At 33.4% G+C, this 22245-nt stretch overlaps 3 protein-coding genes across 3 annotated transcripts; 2 read left to right on the plus strand and 1 right to left on the minus strand.

The window, feature by feature from the left end:
- Positions 1-3673: 3673 nt before the first annotated feature.
- On the plus strand, positions 3674-4261 carry LOC110686754. The gene has a single exon (XM_021863359.1). The coding sequence runs from the start codon at positions 3674-3676 to the stop codon at positions 4259-4261; it is 588 nt and encodes a 195-aa protein (XP_021719051.1).
- Positions 4262-6419: 2158 nt separating this feature from the next.
- LOC110686755 lies at positions 6420-6977 on the plus strand. The gene has a single exon (XM_021863360.1). It carries the CDS (start codon positions 6420-6422, stop codon positions 6975-6977), a length of 558 nt encoding a protein of 185 aa, XP_021719052.1.
- An 8033-nt stretch (positions 6978-15010) lies between these two features.
- Positions 15011-20762, minus strand: LOC110686669 (ribosomal RNA-processing protein 15-like). The gene is made up of 9 exons (XM_021863279.1): positions 20617-20762; positions 19687-20121; positions 19504-19605; positions 19313-19394; positions 19144-19163; positions 18975-19035; positions 17344-17423; positions 15827-15934; positions 15011-15651 (listed from the first exon to the last, which is right to left on the minus strand). The coding sequence occupies exons 2-9, from the start codon at positions 20089-20091 to the stop codon at positions 15625-15627; spliced, it is 885 nt and encodes a 294-aa protein (XP_021718971.1). The 5' UTR covers positions 20092-20121; positions 20617-20762; the 3' UTR covers positions 15011-15624.
- Between the last annotated feature and the right edge of the window lie 1483 nt (positions 20763-22245).

Below are 22245 nucleotides of genomic sequence, written 5' to 3' on the forward strand. Positions count from 1 at the left end.
TCTGTTGGGTTTATCTTAGTCTGTCTCCAGGTTGGTGGTGAACCAGGAAACAGGCCATTCACCATTAGAAAAGTACAATACAGCATTACAGCTCAATGTTGCAAGCTTGCCAAACTTAATTCCTTTAAGCTGAACAAGTCTACTAGTGACTAAATCCTGTTTCTGCCTTTTCATGTCTATGTTCGTGCATGATCAGCACTAAATTTATAATGATTTATCGGGTTTCGATGATTCGCTTGCATCCTGGAAATGATCTAGCTAACTTTAACTAGTATTATAAAATGAAGCTAATCAATCTTACAAGACTTGATTCTCATTTCATGTGACCAAAAGATTCATTATTAATTTAGAGCTATGCTAAGCAACTTTAGTATTATTATCTGTTCCAAGTGGCCTGAATTTCAGGTTTTTAGTACTTTATTCTTGTTTTTTTAGTTACAGAAATGAAAGAAAGATTGTGAAAAATGCGGGTGAGAAATTTGTCTTATTGATAAAGCCACTTGGAAAATGAGGCTTGAGATTTGGTATGAACTGGAAATATCTTTGGCTCGCAAGAAAGACAGACACCCTAAAATCAGCTGTATAATGTACTTGTCCCCCCCACCTTTAGTTTAGCTGCCTAACCCTCTTTCATTTCTTTATGGGAACAAGAGTACAAGACCTTCTCGTTGACTAGTAAATTATGCTACTTGTATTTTGTTACTTTTAGATACTATAACTTAGAGTACTAATTACTCTTAAACTATTATCAACAAGTATAATACTAGATTTGCATGTAAAAGTAATTTCATTATGAGTGTCATTTCACCATAGATTCTATGAGGAATTTGCAGTCAAAGTTCGATCTCAAGATGTCAAATATTTAGAAACGGAGGTAGTAGTAATGAAATTCTTTTTAAAATTTTCTCTCTTGAAATAAACTTGTATAAATGAAAATATAGCTATCCTTGTCTTCCAATGTTACTCCAAAATAGTGGTCTTGTTCAATAGTCTTTTGGTTGCCTAGTGTTCTGAGATATCTGCTAGCTAATTTTTTTAAAGATATTATAATGATGGTCAGTCATCAATATGAGATCATTTAGGTGATTAACATCTTATATTGCGTTGAAGTGTTGCACTATATTATCTGCTTTTATGGCATTGCTAATACTAGTATATTGAATTGAGTACAAGAAGATATGCTATTGAGTGGCCACCTCACTGTCTTATCTTAGGATTAAATGGTGGGGTTTGAATTTTGGTAGGTAGCCGTTAGCCTTAGCCACTACAAATAGAGGGTATGCAAGAGGGCTTATCTAAGTGTTCTTCGGAACCATTATTGGAGCATCACTTCATTCTTCTTGTATTTTTGTTATTATTGAAGAAACCGATAATAATATAAAAATCCAAATAAATTGCTGTTTTATAAAGAAGTATTTTACTTGTATTTATTTATGAATAACAATGGTTACAATTTTGTAATTTTGATTGTTATAGGGGTGTTTATATGATAAGACAACTCGCGAGTAACTTAAACTTAACTCAATTAAAACTCGACTCGAGTGATCTCGAATTGTATTCTAATTTAGCTCGAGATGTTGGCAAGTTGAGTTAAGATACTTGAAATGTGGCAAATGTCCAAATCCATTGTTTATCCTAGTGGTGCTATTGAGCTGGATGTAGTTAAAACCTAATTAAATTAAGCTCAATTCAACTCGAACTCAATCCTAAATATTAGCTAGTTGAGTTATGATACCCCAAACTTGAACTTATCTCACATCTAAGTACCCTAATTGTGGGGTTGTCAAAATACGGAGTAACAACTTATGAATTTGACCTTGAGCTCCAATAAACTACATCCTACTTTTATTGTTAGGAAGGTAATTTAGGTAAGAGTCTTGTCATTGAGCTAATCTAATTAATTACGAAATTGGTTGGTTATAGTTAAAAATTTGGGCATGAGTCACGATTGAGGATAAAAGATCAAAAGTAACTTGACTCTTTGACTAATCTTTAGATCTTCACCTCAATTTTTTTTTTTAATTAGTCTATACCAAATAATAACGGCCATTTGTTCTGTTGCTCTGTATAATAGATTAATAACCAATCATTAGATCTACCTAATGAAGAACAACTTAGGCCACAAAGCTGGCCATTTTTTTTTATTTTTTCTTTTCGGTGGTTCCTTTTTAAATAACTTTATGTATCATGGGAATCATTCGATAGCCTTTATCTCATTTTTATTGACAGTAGCAAACAATTTATCAATCGAAGCATGCCAAGATTCCTAGGCGATCCACCTGATTCTGGTTGATTAAGTTAACAGCTCCACTTACATTATTATTCTTGGTGTTGTAACCTCTGTATAATAAGTCCGATCTGTTTTGTAACTATCTTTTTTTTTTTTTTGGTGTTTCATCCGCTTCATCCTTTGGTGCTGGGTGGTTAGGTTCCATTCCCCTCTCAATTGTTGTTGTGGGGGATCGAACACACGGTCATCCCTACTAAATGTAGCCCCAATCACCACCAACAACCCAATTGGTTGTTTTGTAACATTTTAATTCATGTAGCCGGCCTCATCACCAAAAGGTTTTAATTTGCGTTGTAACGTTCGTAAAATAAGTCTGTCTTTTATATAGTAAATAAATATTTAGGTATCATAATCTGGAGACAAATATTAGAGAAGAGAACTGAGGTTTTGTTAGATTGTTTGTTAATGAGGAAAGTTGCTTAATTGGTAAAGTAATAATGTTCTATTTCTAAACCAATATACTTGTAGTAACTTTTCTTTACTCTCATCTTCTTTAATGTGGATGACTCACATATACATATACAAATGTTGGGTTCAATTCGTAACGGTTGTCCTAGGTTCTTAAATGAGAATTGCGTACATATTCGAGTATTTTAAAAGCTTTATGTACTAAATTGCATATTAAATACTAGACATATATAAATTGGCAACTATAAACTGCATTTATTTAATAAGGCTTCGTCTCAAAAGAGTCAAAACCAATTGGTATAACTGTGCAAGTAGAATGACTCCCTTAACTTACGTAATGTTTATAGACAAATTTTTGGAATTTAATCCTTAAAGTTCTCACACACATAAAAGTAAATACGAATTATGTTACGAATAAAGATTTTTTTTCCAAAAAAAGATGCAAGAGCAATGAAAAAGAAAAATCAATATCAAGCCAGAGTATATCAAGTTCAAGAGAGGATCAAGGAATGGAGGGTGGTTAGTCCCTCCATCCATCTCCCCCGGTCATGACCGGGGTTTGATCCTCACCCCTAGCACCCTTCCTGTGATAGGAGGGGCACCCCGTATCTTACCGTAAAAAAAAAAAAAAAAAAAAAAAAACCAAAAAAAGTTCAACACTTTAACCTAACTATGTTTAAAAAAAAAAACCTAACGAACAAGAGGACTAGTTGGCACATATGTAGAAAATATGATGTGCACTCACTTTCACATCTCGACCTCCCAAAGTCCCAAGCCTAGATAGAATCATAGAAATACTTCCAGCTCCTATCCCACTGTCATCTTTCATTTATAAATAACACAAAATCATCTTTCACATTCCCTCTTCTCTCTCTTCATTCCCTTACACCTCTCTCTCCTTTACCCTACAATCATAGTTGACTCCAAGTTCGAGCAGGAATCGGCAATTTCTATTGTACAACCGAGAGCGACACAATGGACGGAAAAGGAAAAGGGAATCCATATCCGATAGATAAAATGTCAAATAAGACCGAACCCGAAACCGATACACCGGAACTCCCAGTCTCCGTCCAACAACAAGCAATCGACGAAAACGAAGCATTGATTATGGAATCCTTCTCCTCTAACAACAGATGCTGCTCTTTCCTTCCTTGTTTCGGGTCACAGCCCAGCCCGACCCGATTATCCGGGCTTGGCGGGTCATCCTCCTCTCCGTCCATGTGGGAGAGGCTCCAACAGACGGCTGAGATTGAAAGTAAGTGGTGGGCTGGGCCGTTAAAGGGCCTTAAGAAGATCCGGGAGTGGTCCGAGATAATTGCTGGGCCCAAATGGAAGACTTTTATTCGTCGGTTTAATCGAGGTGGGAAGAATGTTACTGGGTCTGGGAAATTCCATTATGACCCTTTGAGTTATGCGCTTAACTTTGATGATGGTCCTGGGCAAAACGGTCATTTGGATGATGATGAATATTTTCCTGATTTTTCTTCTCGTTTTGCTATTATTCCCAACTCTTGTAGATCATCTGTGGATTTGGGCAAGAATGGAAATTCCTCTCTTTCTTAATCTTTTTTCTTTAGCATAGATTATTTTATACAATTAATTGTATTTATTTATTACTACTACCCAAAATTTTGAGTGTTGCAAATTGCAAATATTCACATTGCTGATTAATGATTATATTCATGTCCCACAAAGCCACAAGCCACAAGCCACATAAACATGATAACAATACTGTTTATAAGGGGACGTTACATCGACTTTACCAGCAAAAAATGGTGTTAATGGATGATAACTAATTTAGTTAGATAAATACTAACCTTTGGGTTGATATCAAACACAATCAAATTCCGTTTGCGAGACAAGGAGGGAAAAAACAAGCACGAAAGATAAAAATGTTGTGCTTGAATAGGTATTTAGGTGTTTGTTTATTTTTAACTTTTATAGGAATAGTTACATGAGAATATTGGAGTAGTGCATAATGTGTACCATACACTTGGTTATTTTGATGCAAAAGTAATTTTGTTTTTGCTAAATGTATGATATATATGCGATTGAGCTATTTTGTTTTTGTTTCTGATCAAAGGCTATTACGGAATTATAAGCTTGAGAATGTGTTTTAGCAGGATGTAATTTATATCATGCCGCAATCCAAGAAGAATAAGTAAACTAATTGCATTTTGTCTATTTTGTGAGATATGACTCTCAGAATAAGATGTATGGGGACATGGGGTTTCATTGTTTCCTCAGTCCCCACAATTAACATCAGGCTATTTTGGTCTCTCTCACAATTGATTACACCTAAGCGTAGGTCCACTGTATAACTTAGAAGATGCGTAGACTAGAGGATTTTTTTGGTGTACTTACAAATAAAATTAAAAAATTAAGTACATGATTGGGGTGACGATACTTTCCATCATTTAGATGGAGTACACTATTCTAATTTTATTTTTGATTCACTTGTCTTAAATAAATGAAAATCAACTCATTATATAAGAGGTGAACCTATAGAGCATGCTTGTATATGAGAGTATATGACTAATTAAATTTGCCATGAAATTTGCCGCTTATAATTAGCCTTTTTTTTTTAAATAATGAGAGATAGAATAAGCTTCCGATTGAAGAAGATGTTGCATCTCTTTTTAGAGTTGATAATACAAAGACTAATTCTTTCTTTGTTAATGACAAGGAATTGTATCTTTATATTTCAAATTTCGGAGTGGGAATCGACAAATCTGAAGAGATCTTGCATAGTCTTGTAAAAAAAAAAAACCCAATTTCCCAATCTCTAGCTACCATTTAGATGAAAGAACCATGAAAATTAAGTTTGTGGAGTGAAGGATACGATAGATTTACATCTTATGCTTTATTGCCATCTATCGTATTCGAATCTAAAACAAAACTAAATTGCCACTTTTAGGCTCAACACATGAGAAACAATGCTATCTAGAAAATATAAGCGAGATATTTACTTGATGACAAACTAGTAAAACACGTGGTAAAAACATATCTTATTCATATGTTTAACTCATATTGTAAATAAGATTGATATAATAGTGCTATGTATATAGTTCACCTTATTTTAAGTGCCTACTTGTATTTCGAATAGATTAGAAAAATATATTTCAATAAGGAGAATTAAAGTTTAAACATAATTTATCGTTTTTGTACGATTTTTTATTGTTAATTATTTTAATTTCATAATGGAAAAAATTATAAAAATTACAATCCCACTTGATATATATTTTTCTTCATAGAATTGTTTACACATAAGGTAAAAGTTTGATTAATTTAGACAATCAAATCAATTCATATTAGATTAGAAAAAAGAAGTTCAATTTAAATCAAAAAAACAAATATAAAGTGAAGTAAACCGATCTGAAGTTGAATCCTATAATCGTGGGAGCATTGTGAAGTTTAATAATCCAATATCCAACCCAATAAAACGACTTCTCCTTGCTCTTTTTGTTAAAAAAAAAATTAAAATCTTTCAATTAGTTTCAAACGAGTTCCATCCTTGTTTAAAAATACACACACACCAAACAAAAAAAAAAAAAAAAAAAAAAAAAAAGAGGTTAACCGGTAACTCCGGTAATCCGGAACATTCTTTCCCGTTACAAGTTACAACCATCCTCAAAGTTCACACAATCTCCCTCATTAAACCCCCTTTCACCCCTTCACTCTCTCTCCTCTACTCTCCACCACAAAACCCCCAAATCCAATAATGTCAATCGAAGAGCGAGTAATCATCGAAGACAACGCCGACGATTCCCCTTCCACCACCTTCAACCACCACCAACGCCACCGCTGCTGCTTCCAACTCCCCTGCTTCGGCTCCTCCCCTTCTCCTTCCTCCACCACTCCCCGCCACATCACCCTCGGCTCAAACCCTTCCTCCGACCCCACTTCCTCTTTCTGGGACCGCTTCCGCACCGCCGAAAACGAAAACCGTTGGTGGTCCCGCCCTCTCACCGCCCTCAAGAAGATTCGAGAATGGTCCGAGATTGTCGCCGGTCCTAAGTGGAAGACCTTCATTCGCCGCATCAATCGCCGCCGTCCTAACCACCGTCACCACCACCACCACAACCAGCAATCCGCCGGGAAGTTTCAGTATGACCCCTTGAGTTACGCGCTTAATTTCGATGAAGGACAGAATGGTCATTTTGATGAGGATTTCGCTGGTAACTACCCTGATTTTTCATCCCGATTCGCCGCGTCTTCTGCTTCTGTTACTCCTCTCAAATCTCCGGTGGAGTTTGATAACGGCGCGGCGGCTTGCTGACGGTGATTCTCGCCGGAAAAGGTGTATTCTAGAAGATTGGTTGGTGTTCAATACGTAAAGTGCGCCAGGTTGGCTAACGTGCGCCGGTGGGTGCCGGAAAGTGACATCGAGCAATGGTTGTTGGTTTGACTTTTTTTGGTGAGGGAAAAGGTTCAAGAACACAGCTGGCTTTTTTATTTTTACAATTTTATAATATCTTAGTTTTGATTTTTATATTATTAAAATATGTATGCACCAAAATTACAAGTATAGTGAGACAAATGATAATTTTTGTTTGGAAAGAGTAAAGACAAAAAAGTAGAGGAAAGATGGAAAGGGTGTGGGAATTTGTATAGAAAAAGGGGTGCGTGAAAAGGGTAAGTGATGTAAATGGTGAACAAAGTGTTGGTTTTGATTTTTTTTACTTGTTTGGACTAGATTTCTATGAAAGTGATATAGAATATCTTATAATTGTTAATATTATATTTTTAATTTTTTTTAGTTTGATTTATTATTGTTGATGTTTATTTATGAATTAACAATGGTGCTCGTATTAAGGCATTAATCCATGGAGTATACGTGTACGTGCTAATGTAACAAAATTGTGTATCTTTGCCAAATAAGTCATGCTATATGCACTTCAATATCCTCCAAATTTAATATAGCTTAGAGATTTTTTGTTTATTATACTCCTAATTTGATTGCTTGTTTGGTAGGCGATTTCGACAATGAAAATAAGGTATTTTATCAAAAATGTCCATAATCACCTATTACATCTGAGTAAAAAAGTTAATGGATTGAATTGTAATTCAAAAGGTTTTTCCTTTATAGATACTAGGTTGAATTAGTTTGAATAGTCTATTCCCTATAGAAAAATATGATACCTTGTACACTACAAAAATCAATTCTCTTTTCCCATCTTGTACTGATAGAAAAGAGAATAATATCTTGTTTAGATTAATGTTAAACGGCAAACAGAATTTTGACCATAAGTCAATTATTATGTTACTTCATACTCATTTACTAGAAGTTGGAGAGTCCACCTTAATCAATTTCCTAAAAATTAACCAAGAGTTATACCAATTAAACTTCGTACTTGAAAATATTCCTATTTTTATAACATGCTTTCAATTGCAGACTGCCATTTGTTGCAGATTTCCTATTATTTAATATAAATAGAATAGTACTACAGAGACATAGATGACGAGCTGTAGAATTTGCTTCAAGAAGAAAACAGGGGGCGGTGGGGGCGCCTTTAAAATAACATCTAAGATACCAATCATAATTTTATCTGACTCCCTCATCTTATAATTTTTAATATTATAATTTCAGATATTATATTTTCTCTAATCTTTAATTATCGTAACAGCTTGATTTTTGTTATTATTCACGTATGCTTTGATGTAAAAATATAATCATGTAAGATCTTTTAAAATATAATCCGGTAGAATACGTCCCAGTATGTTGTGAGCTTGTGATGCATGAATCTCAAGTTGCAACGATAATAAAAGAACATAGAAAGGCGAAGTACACTAGATGAATGTTTATGGTCTCCCCCTCCCAATGCCATGAACCACGTCGCAAATATAGGGCAAATGTTACTTTTCATGCAGGCCCATTTCCCATTGATTCTCAAGGTTTACCCAATTAAAACTTTGTCAACAAAGAGTAAAACTAGTCGAGCCAAGCTCAACCCGGCACGGTGGTACAACTTTTGTCCTTTTATCGGCAACCTTTGTCCTTTTGTGATATTATGTTGGGATCAAATGACAATAATAATACTAACAATGACAAATTAAATATTATCAAAACAATATTTAAACTAGTACCGACAATATGATTTTTAGCGTTTAATCAATACGAATTCACTTTTATGGTACTAGCTATCACTACTGTACTACTTATATACCATAATGAATCTTCTTTTCTAGTTTAATGTCCACCATGCTTCGCAATAATAACTGTTTAATAAGAAAGTTTTGACCAATACCTGAACTTAGTTGGCAATGGAACCTCCGGCGTTCTTCGGCTTCTGGCTTTACCAAGGTAGCTAACCCCAACCCTGCCATTCCATAATCCCAAGCTTGGTAATGTATCCAAATGAATGGAGCATCCCGATGAAGTGGATACGGATTAATGCGTAATGATGCCACTTTAGAGTTTGTAGGAAACTCTACTCGTTCTCCCCATAGGGCTTGAACATCAAATAATCGACTGGATCTTGTTACTACCAGCTCGTACCATGTTCTAAAATCATTATCCATTATTTTATTGAGTATTATATTTTGTAAATCAGGAATGAGTTGAAATAACATAATCGTTACTTCAAAAATAAATAGCCTTTGGACTGCTTGATGGCAACCCTTGATTAAACCATCTCGTAATCGTTGTTTTGCTGAAATGATCAAGCCTTGCATTAGGGCCCAATTGGAGGGTGAAATCCGCTCCATTGCTTTCTCTATTTCATTAATGAGATTTTTTTTTCTCTACATCCATCTTTTGAAGTTGGTTGTGCAGGAGGTTTTTGTGTTGCCTTGAGCTTCTTTGACATTGCAAATTCTCTGGTCAAGCTATCTGCCAAAGAATTCTTTGATCCCTGAATATGTTCAATAGTAAACGAAAATTGGTTAAGCCATAATTGCCAACGCAGGAGTCTCCCTTGCACTTGAATATTAGACAAATTCTTTTTAACAAAACCAAGTATGCCTTTGCAATCAGTTCTAATTAGAAATTGCTTTGGGGCTAAGAAGATTAAAAACTTCTGGATCCTTCTAATGACTGCCATGATTTCCTTTTATATTGTAGAATAATTTAACTCAACTTTATTAAAACTTCCGCTATTGTATCTACAAAGTTTTTCTCCTTCTTTGATTTTTAGCACAACACTCCAATGTTCATTACTAGCATCTGTTTCAAGGATTAAATTATCTTTACTAGCAGGAAGTGTTAGCACAAGAAGATCTTTACACATAGTTTGTAAATCTTGAACAATTTTGGAATCACGCACTTTTCTTCCAATTCCAAGTTATTTCTTTCTTGAGTTTTTGTTGTAATGGTTTTCTTAACAGGGCAAGATTTTCTATGAAATCAGCCATCCTAGAAACCTTTCTAGTCGTTTTCTATCTTCAATTTCATTTGAGAATTTTTCAATCTTTTCTAGGATATGTTTTTGTAAGATTATTTGTCCCGCTTTAATTTCTAATCCTAGAAACTCAATTTCTTGTTTAGCAATAGACACATTTATCTTTTCCAAGGGATTATACCATGCTCAACACATTTTTTAGTTACGGCTTTAAGATCATTCTTACGTTTCTCTAAATCTTTTGAGAAGATCAAAATATCATCTATATAGACCAAACAACAATGGTTGAGTTTTCTAAAAATATTATCCATTCTTCTCTGAAATATTTGTGGAGCATTTTTATTACTAGCCACTCGTAGTGTCCTTGAAGGGCACTAAATGCAGTTAATGGAGTGCTTTCTTCTTCCATTTTAATTTGTTAATAACCACTTTTACAATCCATTTTAGAAAACCATGTGCCTCCTTGTATTCTATTCAATAATACTGTTTTATTAGGAATGTAATAGCCATCAAACACAGTATTATCATTTAGCTGTTTATAATTAATGACCATCCTAACTTTACCTCTTTTTTCTTCTGCATGATTTCTTACCATGAATGTTGGACTATTATGAGGACTCTTACTATTCCTAATTAACTTCTTATTCAACAATTCTTTTATTTGCTCATCAAATTCTAATATATCTTGGTAGGTATAAACCATTTGTCTTACTCTGATAATCTTATAAGGATTTGTTAGAGTTATCTTAGCAAACGCTTTATCCTTTTCCCAATGATCTAATGGATTTGTTGAGTATAGTTTTCACATAATTTTTCTTGCTGCTTAATTATCTGATTTATTAATGATGATTTACGCTCAGAAATTCTAAGTGCAACCTCTCGTTGTGTAGGTGTAACCCTATCACCACGCTGGTTGTGCGTAAATTTCATAATCTGATGAGTGTACGCTTTAGTTAGTTTCTGTATAGGAACAGAATGACCATTAATAGTAAAGATAATTTGATCAATGGTTTGAGTGCATGGAGAGTATAATCTTGTAAAGTTATTTCCTATTATCATATCATGACTAGGCTGATCAGTTACCCATAAAATAGGAATAACACATTAAACACCTCCAATTTCTATTAGCAATTCCTCTATTATTTTAGTATGCATCATAACACTGTTATTAGCAATTCTTACTTGCATAGGATTTTAAGCTTTTTTCCACAAGAATTCTGGAAATAATGACCTTTTTCCAAAACATGTAGAACAACCACTATCAACATATGCACATAATTTATATTTATTATATTCTTCAATCCATATATCAATTGGAATATAAATGCTATTAGGATTAGTACTAGATATTTCATTATAGGCTTCCATTTGCATATTAACTTCATCTTCATATAGTGGTTCACTCACAGTTTTTGTCTTATATCCAATTACCTTTTTTTTTTTTTTTTTTAATAGGATTATTTGGATCCTCATTTATCTCTAAATTAGAACATGAATCAATATCAATACTATGTCTCGCTGGTTGTTTTAAGGCTTTCTTAATTTCATATTTTTCATTTAGCTTCTTTATTAAAGTTAATATTTCTTCTTCATCATCTTCTGGCTTTTCATCTGACTTGTTTTTTCATCTTTATTGTAGTTGAATTCTGTCTACTTAGACTTGGTGATCTAAGGCTCATACTTGTCTGTATTTCAGGTTTTGTAGTTATCCCAATATGAAGCAATCCTGATTCATCAATTAACTACTTACTTGACCTATTTTTTTACTGCAGGATTCAAGAAGAATTCTTCCCAAGTTTTTTCAATTTCTATTCCATTAAGATTTACCTTTATAACGACAATCTTCTTCTTAGGACCTCCTCCTTGCTCATATTTCTGAGCATCTACTATTTGTTTCTTGAAAGATGAATCTATAGTGTTAACCAACTTATAGACTACCTTCCATCTTAATTGTATAGGTCGAGTTCCTTTATGCATGTTTAATCCATCAGTTAATAACTTGATTGTTAGAAACTTTGGAGCATATGAATCTTCCAAGCTCACATAATATCTTGGTTCACATATATAACTTACAGTTCCCTGACTTAAGCTACATGTGATACCACTAATAATCTGTTCATAAAACTCTTTATGTCTAACATCACAAACAAAGCTTAAACATTTAACAATCTTACCAAAATCTTGTAAAGGAGTTATGTATACTTGTACTACACCAATACAAATATAATTATAGTTTCCTTTTTCTTTATGGTTCTTAATGCTTTTCCAGTTTATGATATTAATTTCTGCTGCTTTCTTTTCACAATCCTCGATTACTATACTTCCTTCCATTTCTTCACATACATATTTAGTTCTAGTTTTAAAGAAAGAAGTTTTAAATATTTTATCTTTAGTAATTTGAGGGAAATTCCAGTTTTCCTTGTTCATTTAATCTAGGTCTTTATCTTCAATTGAATACTCCACTCTTTTTAGTTGACCTATAGTAATTTTACTCTTATCATCTTCATTATCCGACTCGGAATTTTCTAATACTTCTCATTCCATCATTTTATTTATTTCTTCATAATTTTCATCTTCGAATTCACTGTCTCCAGGTTCTTCATTATACACATTTTCTTTGATATTCCATTCGTTTTTCATTAGGGTCAGGTCTAGGACCAATGAATTCTAACTCAATCTATTGACATAATTGTCTAAACATTCTAGTAGGAGATTCACTAGTTCTTAATTCAGTTTTAACCTCTTCATTAATACCATTATACTAGTCTTCTACACAACCATAGAAGCTATGTTCAATGTATTTCAAGAAATTTTCAAAAGTCCTTTCAGTGTTTAGGTTAAGTACACTACTCATGCTCTTTTTCCACTGATCTAAAACATCTTGTCTATCTCTTACTCCATCTAATTTGAGTTTATAACCAGTTTAGCTATTAGGTTCAAGAGTTACTTCTTCTTGCTTAGGTATTTGAGTAGGCATAACCTTGACACTAAACCGGGTAGTATTCCCTGGTATGTATCTTGGTCGTGTACAACTTCCTTTTCCTTGATACCTAGGTCTTTGGATAACATTGTTTACGTTATTTATTATTTCTTCTCCAACATCATTATTATTCAGAATCCTTTTTCCTAATTTATTATCATTCTTTTGTTGAACAACTTCGATAGGTAAAAAGTCTAAGTCTTCTAGTTTCATTAATCCCATTTGTTGATATAAGTGTTCTTCTAAATTAACATTGTTATTTTCTTCTAATTCATTATCAAGAACAATCCCTTTTTCAGAGATTATTTTCATGATCTCATTTAATTTATCAGGGTCTTCTTCTTTATCAAATAAGGTTTGTAACTCTTCAATCGTTTTCTCTCGAAGATGATGACTCATTTTTAGTCTCTTTGTTCATTTTCTTTTCACTAGTGGTTCTCTTAGGGAGGGATATAAAAAATTCTTATTTTTATCTAAGTTTTGAAAAGGATATTTATATTTATAAGGAACAATCTTTTCCTTATGAGGTGATATTTTTTTGTTAAACTGATGTCTAACTTCGTTTGTTAAAGCAAGTTGTACTTGTTTAACTTGTTCTTAACTCACATAAATTTTTATTAATATCAGATGTTGTTGCAAACAACTTATTTTCTATATTCATGCAACGACAATGTATACTATCAACTTCTACTTTTAGTTCACCAATTTGATCTACTATATAATTAAGGACTGGGCCAAAATTACTAGTATTTTCAGGAATGTGATAGTAGTGTTTAAACTCTGGTTTCTCACACTCAATAGATGGTCGAGAGTTCTCCAGTTTTACTTAGTTAATAACTTACTAATAACTGTATGGTTTAATACCAAATCGACAATCCCAAACAGTTAAAAACATTAATAGACAATATATAATGTTTTAATGACAATATACATAAAATCTTACTATTTACGTAATTCTTAATTTTATCTTTTGACATAACTTGCCGCATAATGACAATATTTTGATACTAATGAGTGACAATAAAATTGTAACCAACGACAGAATACAAAATAGCTAATTCAAGTAACACATACCACATAATATAAGTAATGACAATAAAACTTTTGAAATGACAATGTTTTTAAAGTTTTAAACTTATCCTACTGATAAGAGTTTAGATTTATGTTGTTTCAAAAAAAGAGTTTAGAGTTCTGAAACTTTTTTTATTTATATATTTATTTTTTGCTTGTGCACAGATTAGTAGGCACACCACGTTGCTAGGCTAAGCATTACCCAAAGTAGTCACATGGTTTACTCAAGATACCTATACAGTCAAATACATGTTTTCAATTGGGTATTTAATCTAAATCCCTGAAAAAATTGCCTAATTCTCAGAGACAATTGACTAATTTATATTAACCCATGTGATCCTTAGCTTCTTAATCAAGCAAGATTGGTTAGTTAGGTCACCCAAATGATTGAATAGTTCTATTTAATTTGGGAACATTTCCTAGTTTTAGTTCCTCTGAAAAGTTTGGTGTTTCATGTCTTCTTAAATATCTATGTAATATCAATATCCAAACACAATAATAACAAAAAAAGATTAAATGTAAAGAGTATAACATTATACTATTATAGTATTATAGTAGTAGACCTGACCAAACCTGATAGAAAACCCGACCAATAATATATGGCATACGCAACAAATAACCTAACCCAGCTTTCCAAAGCTCTCTAATTATCTCATCAAATAGCTGGGTCCAAACCAAACTTGCAAGCTGTTACCAATAGTGGTTTGAATTCACAACCATTTCCTACTCACCAGCCTAAATTAGTCCATAGTCGCGATATTTCCAACACTAACCAAAAGGACAGACTTTGTCCCAAAAAAAAATTAAAAAAGTACAGACTCACACCTTCCTCTTAATAGGCTTATAGCTCCAATAGAGTTACTTAATCGTGTTGTGCATACCACATTACTTCTGTATGAAAAGTAAGAAACTCATAACAACTCAGTGTCAAACTTAATATTACCAACTTTCAAAAAATTACAACGGTAATATCTTTCTCAGTTTAATTGACAACAGGAGAACAAATAAAACTCATACATTACTAAAAAATTTCAAAATCAACTTTCGGTCGTTCTCGTTCTCTCTGATGTCAGGGAGCAATGAATACTTAGCTATTCCAACATTTTCAGGTCAAAGAGGCATTTCCATAAATTACAGGAATATATAGTTCGTGAAATGGATACAAAAGAAAATTGAAATTAAATTAATGAACTCTAGAAGCCAATAAAAAACACTAATAGAAGAATACATCCAGGCAAGGGCAGAAAGGAGCTGTACATAGCTATTAGCTACAACTGCATAAAGAGAGTAAATTTTATCTCAGAAAATCTTCAAAATTTTGCTACAGCCTATTTTGGTCTGTATAGGAGGGCCATCTTCAGGAAAAAGGGTGATTTTGATTAGGCAACCAGTTATGAACGTAAATTTCAAAACAGGCATCACTGACCCCTTCAGGTATAATGCTGATGAAACAATTGTTCAAATGACGATGAGAAGCTTTGCAACCAAGCATACATCCTTCAGTTAACCCAAGTTAAGAGCCCCAATTATCTTGGTCAGATGTCCATGTCCTTTTCCTCTTCCTAAATTTCAAACCAACCAATCAGTCAATCAACCGCCAAACCAATACTTGAATATTTCATACCAAGGCTTTTGGGACTCCAATTTGCTTGACAATGAACATATATAATTGCAAACAGATGGAAGCTAAAGCAAATATAAATGCCAAACGGAAAAGTAAAAATCAAAAGCACTTACCACTGCCATCTTATCCCAGTCCTTCAGTTTAGAATTTGTCAACATGTAAGTGTCACGCAATGGTGCCCATGCTGGTTGGCAATTGTCTTCTCCATCTTTAGAAGATCCCTGCATTTTACAAATGTTGGGAGTCAAATCTAACACCAAGCTTAAGTGAAAGCTCAACAAAGAACTCTTAACAACGCTAATGCCTCATTAGAAGGGGGAAGAAGAGAAGTTGGAAAGGGTCACTGCTTTTGGAAGTGGATTTCTAATTTGCATTGTCTCTACATGTGGCCGAAAACCTTGTTCAGAAAAAAAGTTTATACTTAATGTGCTTGTAAAAGGTAAGGTGATTTGAGATTAAATTAAGAAGGGGATGGCAAAGGTTGTGTTAACTACAGATAATAAAAGGTTTTACCAACATTCTAGAGGTGGATCTATTACATTAGGATCATTTTGTGTAAATTGCCCATTTGCTTCATTTTCTCACGAAAATTAAACAGTCATATGGGTCATTATAATAGCACTAGGTAAGGACGATTTGGGAGAATTAGAGTCAAATAGAGTACCTATAATAATATGTAGGAGGATGAAAGCAAACTGCAAGGAACGTAACTAGGCCTCCTATTACAGCTACTTATGCAAGGCGCAAGCGTGGAAATATTTGAAGCAGCGTGGCTATTGCATTTCAGTTTTGTTAAGGGTATTCTGTTATTGTAATAAATTCTGTTATGAGGGCATATTAGTCTTTGTATAAAACAGAATATAATTCTGTTAGGAGGAATGCTTAGGTGTGCTTAGGCAGTTGAGTAATGAGGATAATTAGCTGGCCATCCAGAAAGTGTGTAGCTAATGGGGAGAGCACCTTCCTCTCGAAAGAAGGCCATTGTTGAGTTGTAAGATTACACCGATTTTGCAATACAACCGTTAGCTGCACTAATTCTCTCTCTCTCTTCCTCTCTTTTCCTCCTGTAATTCTGAAATTGATCCAATACCCAGCACAAACAAAATGTTCTGAAAAAGCAAGATAATTGTTTGTGTTTTATGAGAAAGCTGAGCTAGTGGTTGATATTGAGAAAACGGCTATAGCTATAGCTAGAGTGTCATCTTGAGGAGATAATAATGACTAGTAGATTCTACATTTACAATCACAGTGCATTGTTTATCCAGAGGAGGATCCTTTAGGTGCATACTTTCACGTCCTTTATCCAGGACTCTATAAGTTCGGAGTTCCATATTTTCAAGTTATCCCATCCCATATTAATCCAGAAGAAAAGGTATAATACAAAGTTGAGCAGCTCAATAGTAATGAAAACAATAATCAATAACCAAATAAATGCTGCAGTGTAAATTTGAGCCATAGCATACATTGGAAACCAAACCAAATGAATTGTTCAAAACGGTGTATTCCACACTATAATGAGCTAAAGAATTAAGAGGGCCATGGGTGAATTAAATACACAAAGTTTTATGAAGTAGGAAGAGGCATTTCAGACTTTCAACATATTGATAAGAATAAAGTTTAGAAACTCAACCTTAGTTGTTGCATCAGCTGATTGTGCAGAAGCCTTGCTCAATTCTTTCATGAATGCCTCTTTTCTCTGCTTCGTCAAAGCTGGCATAGCAAGGTATAATTTATTGTTCAGAAATAAATAGCTTAAAAAATCATAAGTAAGATGAAATAATAGAGAATTCAAAATATTATAACAAAACTGTCCAAAAAAGTTCACTGTCATACAATTCTAAATCTCTGACAGGAGGGAATGGGGCTTTTAAAATTTAAGCAAAGGGGGCTTCTAGCAAGCAACCATCAAGGTCATAAGGATCACAAGATCAGGATAGGCAATCTAGATCCAAACTCTTATGAAGGAAAGCAATTGACCCTCATGCCTCATTCTTCATACTATGCATCATATATATTTTTGCAGAAGGTACAGAAGGCAGCAAAGGTTGAAAACCTATAATAACAGTCTGACAGCCTGTTCATGGTGGTACAATATTGCAATAATCACATCCCAAGTCTCACTTAGAGCACATCCCCGTCAAATAAGTTTTGCAGCAAAGACTGACTAAACAAAAAGGATTCATCTCTATTCCAACTTCCTTTCTTGCATAAACCATGAATTTCGAAAGATTCACACTCAATTAGGTAGTAAAAGAGTTCCCAATTCAACCATAAACATTGAGGTCTTGATCCTGGTTGTTCTCCTGACTTCACTCAAAATCCATTACATTCTTAACCACTTAATATCAGTGTTTTATTTTATTTTATTTTTATTATATATATTTTTTTTATCAAGTATAAGGATTGTAGACAACAAGGTGAGCTGTGGGTACCACCCAAATACTACAGGTGTGGTACAGACATAAAACCTCATGCCCTCAAGCAATTGTGAAGCAATACCAACCACACAATTTTTTTTTAAATAAAAGAGGTCAAGCGATGCTCATAAGCTCACTTGACTCCATCAATACAAAAAGCCTAATATTTTGGACCTTGAAACTCTAAAGAGGGTAAGTTATACCCTCAAAAATCTGACGCTTTCCTATTTTCCAAGTGCACCATCAATTTCCAATGAAAACATATTCCACATTCCACAACTTTTCCAACCTCCTTTTCAAGCAACAAGAGCTTAATTTACAAAACAAGTTTGAATCCAACTCATCCCAAACAACGCCAATGCTCACAGCCACGAAGAAAATTTCAAAGGACAAAAGCATAAAAGGCTTATCTAATAGGTTCTTCTTACTTGAAACACAAACATCATGGCTTGCTATAATGTAATCACAGCCTCAGACCTCAGTTGATATTTTACTTGATGGCAGGCCAAGTGAAAAATATGGTATAATGTAAGCTTTTGGACCAGCTTTAGTTTCCAAGTATCCGAAGCAGGAAAGAACTTCAACAAAACACTTTGAAGTACGATGGCAAAACTCTTGACACCCTTGAAATGAAATCTAGATCAGTGAATAAGTTCACTTTGGATATGGAAGCTTTGGGTGACAACAGAGTGTTAACAGAAAAATGACAGCTTAAAAACAATAAAATCAGACGGGCTTGAACTAAGTATAAAAATTGGAGTCCTCAGTACAGGACCTAGACAATTATACCTTAAACAGAAGCAAACATATCAAAAAAAAAAAAAATTAAAAGTGAGAACAATACCCTTTGCGTCTTTAAAGCTTGAAGGATTCAACCCTTTCTGAGCATTTTGGGCCTTATTAACCTGGAGACAAGACGTAGAAGTGAAATTAAAATATGAACTTCAATGTGCCAAGTTTGAAGGGGAGAAAATATGTGTTACTAGTAGATAAATTTGTGCAGCAGCACTTACAGCATTGAATAGCTTGACAACTGGAAAATTGTTCAGCACACAAGCATCACGAAGGCACCAATTTCATGGGACAAAAATTGATAAACCAGACATAATGTAAGCTTCAAAATAATATACAAAAACTTAAGGAGTGAGCTTTTGTTTATGGATAATGGATGGGTTATAATACCTCCTTTCGTGGCAACACCTATCAGAACTTTTTCATGCGAATCTAAGAAATTAGCAGGCTTCACATGTCCCTTCTCCTCAATCTAGTTACAATGTCAAAACAATATACTGTAAAAAGAGTGTGCCAGGATAATAAAATATTGAAAAAGATAAATTTTACACAAATTTATATGGAAGGTTAGAGTGACATACCAATTGCTTTTCCTTCTTTGCTTCGCCTTTAACCTTCCGCTCAGTGACCTCTTCTGCAAGCTTTGCCACAACAAGCTTCTTATGTGCTGATAATACGGGACCCTGCAGAGACAAAACCCTTACATATGAGCCACAAACTAACATCTACTTGTAGAAATGGACATCAGAATCTTGTAGAATTACCAGTGCCTCATCATCAGTATGCTTTTTAATGATACTGAGAAATGCCTGCCTAAAAGCATTACAACCTTCAGAAAACCTCGTTATCCCAGTTCGAACTTCATGTTCTTCATCTGAATCTTCACCTCTGTTAGGCCTTGCCTCATTGTCACTGATATCAGAATTATCATCTTTCTCAGCTTCCATGTCTTCACCGTCAATTTCAGCTGCCCGCTCATCATCATCATCATCTGAATTGTAATTCCTAGCCCTTTTACGATATAAATTCTTCATTTCCTTGCTAATCTTAGCCTTCTTACCCATCCCTGGACCAGATTTCATTCTTTTAATACCGGGACGTTTGTTGGGTTTACTATTCCTTCTCTTATGCACCACTGATTGTGGTGGTTGTTGAGTTTCGTCTACCATATTTTCTTTTCCAAATTTCACAGATCAATCCTATACAATATCAAAACCCCCATAAAAAAAAGTTGTCAATTTGTTCATATTTCTCAAGTTAAAATTGTTCTATTCACCCAAATAAAAAATTATGGAACACACTCATCAGAAACAACCAATCAAATCAACAATTATCTATCTTCAATCTATATTAAAATTTTAAAAATCCCATTAATATTCAATAAACTTCCATGAAACAAAAAAGAGGTCTAATTTCATAGTTCAATCCTAACATTAAAGGGTTGTGCAATACATTAGCAACCAAATTTGATTCAATTATCTCATAATTTTAGGTATATATATGATACAGTAATCAAATTAGGATCATAATTTTATTTTCTTTTGGTAATGATGTTTCATAATTTTAGAATTTAGAACCAATAGTTCAGATTTTCGAACCCTACACTTAATGCACTGACACTTAAATTAGATTAGATGAAAGATAAACCCTAGATTGTGAAATTGATATGATGATAACAAAAACAAACAACTTACCTCAGAAGCTGCTACAATGGGGGATACAATTATTAGCTTCAACGGAGAACGTGAACTGCGCTTCAATGGAGAACGTTGAGTGCGCTTCAATAGATAGCTGAGAGAGAGGTAGGGTTGGAGGCCTTGTAGCCCTATTAAAGCCCATGACCCGCCACATTTAAAATGGGTTAGATCCGTCTAATAAATAAATAGACCGAGCTTGTATTAATTGGTATACACTAGACCCTAGTGTAGGTACCCCAACCTACACCCCCTCTAAACGATGTGTTTAGAGTGTTACCCACCCCACTAAGTCACTAACCCACTATTTCTACCCACTAACTGCAGTAAAATAACCCTACCCCACATATATATATATCTACATAAATAAAATTCTATTTCAAATAATTTTCTCTCTTTAAAACCTTCTTCTTCATTTCTCTAGATTTTTTCTCTCATCAAACCCAACAAATTGGAACGAAAACTGCTTCAAACTACAGCAAAATTGCTTCAAAAACTCCGAAATTGCTTCAAAATAGTAGAAATGTCTGACATTCGAGAAGAAATTAAACAATTGCAACAACCTTTACGAAAAGAGTAAGTAGTTTGTTCATTATAGTAAAATTGTTTGTTTAAACCCTAGATTTTATAATTTGTTGATGAAATTTCATGTTCGAAAACATTATATCTAACTTCATTATAATTACTATTATGCATAATTGTGCATTTCTAATTATTTTTGTAGAACCAAAAAAGATGTTTCAGAGAAGAGTACTACAGGAAAAAAGTACTTTGGAGAAAATCATGTTGAAGAAGAAGTGTAAGTTTTATTTCAAATTAATGTAAAATTTCAAGTGTGGGAGGAGTAACTTGAACATTTGTTGATTGATCATTCATGGAATGAGGCCTGAACATTTCTTCATTGAAGTTTGAACAATCCTGAGTTGAAGTTTGAACAATGCCGGAAACTGTAGGTTGAACTTTTGGATTAACTTGAGCATTATTTTTAACACCAGCACCACCTTTATTTATAGGAACATTACATTGAGCTTGAACAGCAGAAACACCAGCAACACTTTTATTTGTAGGAACATTTAAATCCTTCGACTGCAAAAAAAAAAAAAATGCTCATAATAAAATATATAAATGTTCAATTACAAACACTTAAATAAACATATAATTAATTAACAAATAAAATGTTCAATAACAAAACTGCACATGATCAATATGGAAAATTTTGACATATAATATTATCAAGAAAAAATGGTAAAAACAAATAAGCATATATGACATAAAAAATATTAGTAAGTACAAATGATAAAACATAATTGATTAATTTAAAATATAAAAATGATCCAAAAAAATAAAAAAAATTAAAAGCATACAAACAAAATCACGTAATTCTCAAACATAGAGCAATGAAATAAATTGAAGCAACGAAATATTCATAACAAAGTATGAACAATCCAAAAACTTTCATCATAATCATAATCAAAATTTGAAAATTGACAACGAAAAGAATCTTAATATATAAATTAAGTTGAAATAAATAGAGCATTATAACACAACAAAGTATTGATGATAAAAATTACAAAGAGTATAGAAATGACTTAGCAAGATGAAATGACTTAGCAACGCTGATTATACAAA

This window comes from Chenopodium quinoa, unplaced genomic scaffold, assembly GCF_001683475.1.
Source record: "Chenopodium quinoa cultivar QQ74 unplaced genomic scaffold, ASM168347v1, whole genome shotgun sequence".
NCBI classification, from domain to species: Eukaryota; Viridiplantae; Streptophyta; class Magnoliopsida; order Caryophyllales; family Amaranthaceae; genus Chenopodium; species Chenopodium quinoa.

Bases quoted from the DNA above. Each gene is read 5' to 3' on its own strand.
- LOC110686755 (XM_021863360.1), top strand. From the start codon at position 6,420: ATGTCAATCGAAGAGCGAGTAATCATCGAAGACAACGCCGACGATTCC.
- LOC110686669 (XM_021863279.1), bottom strand. From the start codon at position 20,091: ATGGTAGACGAAACTCAACAACCACCACAATCAGTGGTGCATAAGAGA. The intron at 19,395-19,503 runs GTATGTCACTCT...CATTGTAACTAG, and splicing joins CAAAGAAGGAAAAGCAATTG to ATTGAGGAGAAGGGACATGT. The intron at 19,164-19,312 runs GTATTATAACCC...ACAATTTTCCAG, and splicing joins AGGTGTTGCCACGAAAGGAG to TTGTCAAGCTATTCAATGCT.
- LOC110686754 (XM_021863359.1), top strand. From the start codon at position 3,674: ATGGACGGAAAAGGAAAAGGGAATCCATATCCGATAGATAAAATGTCA.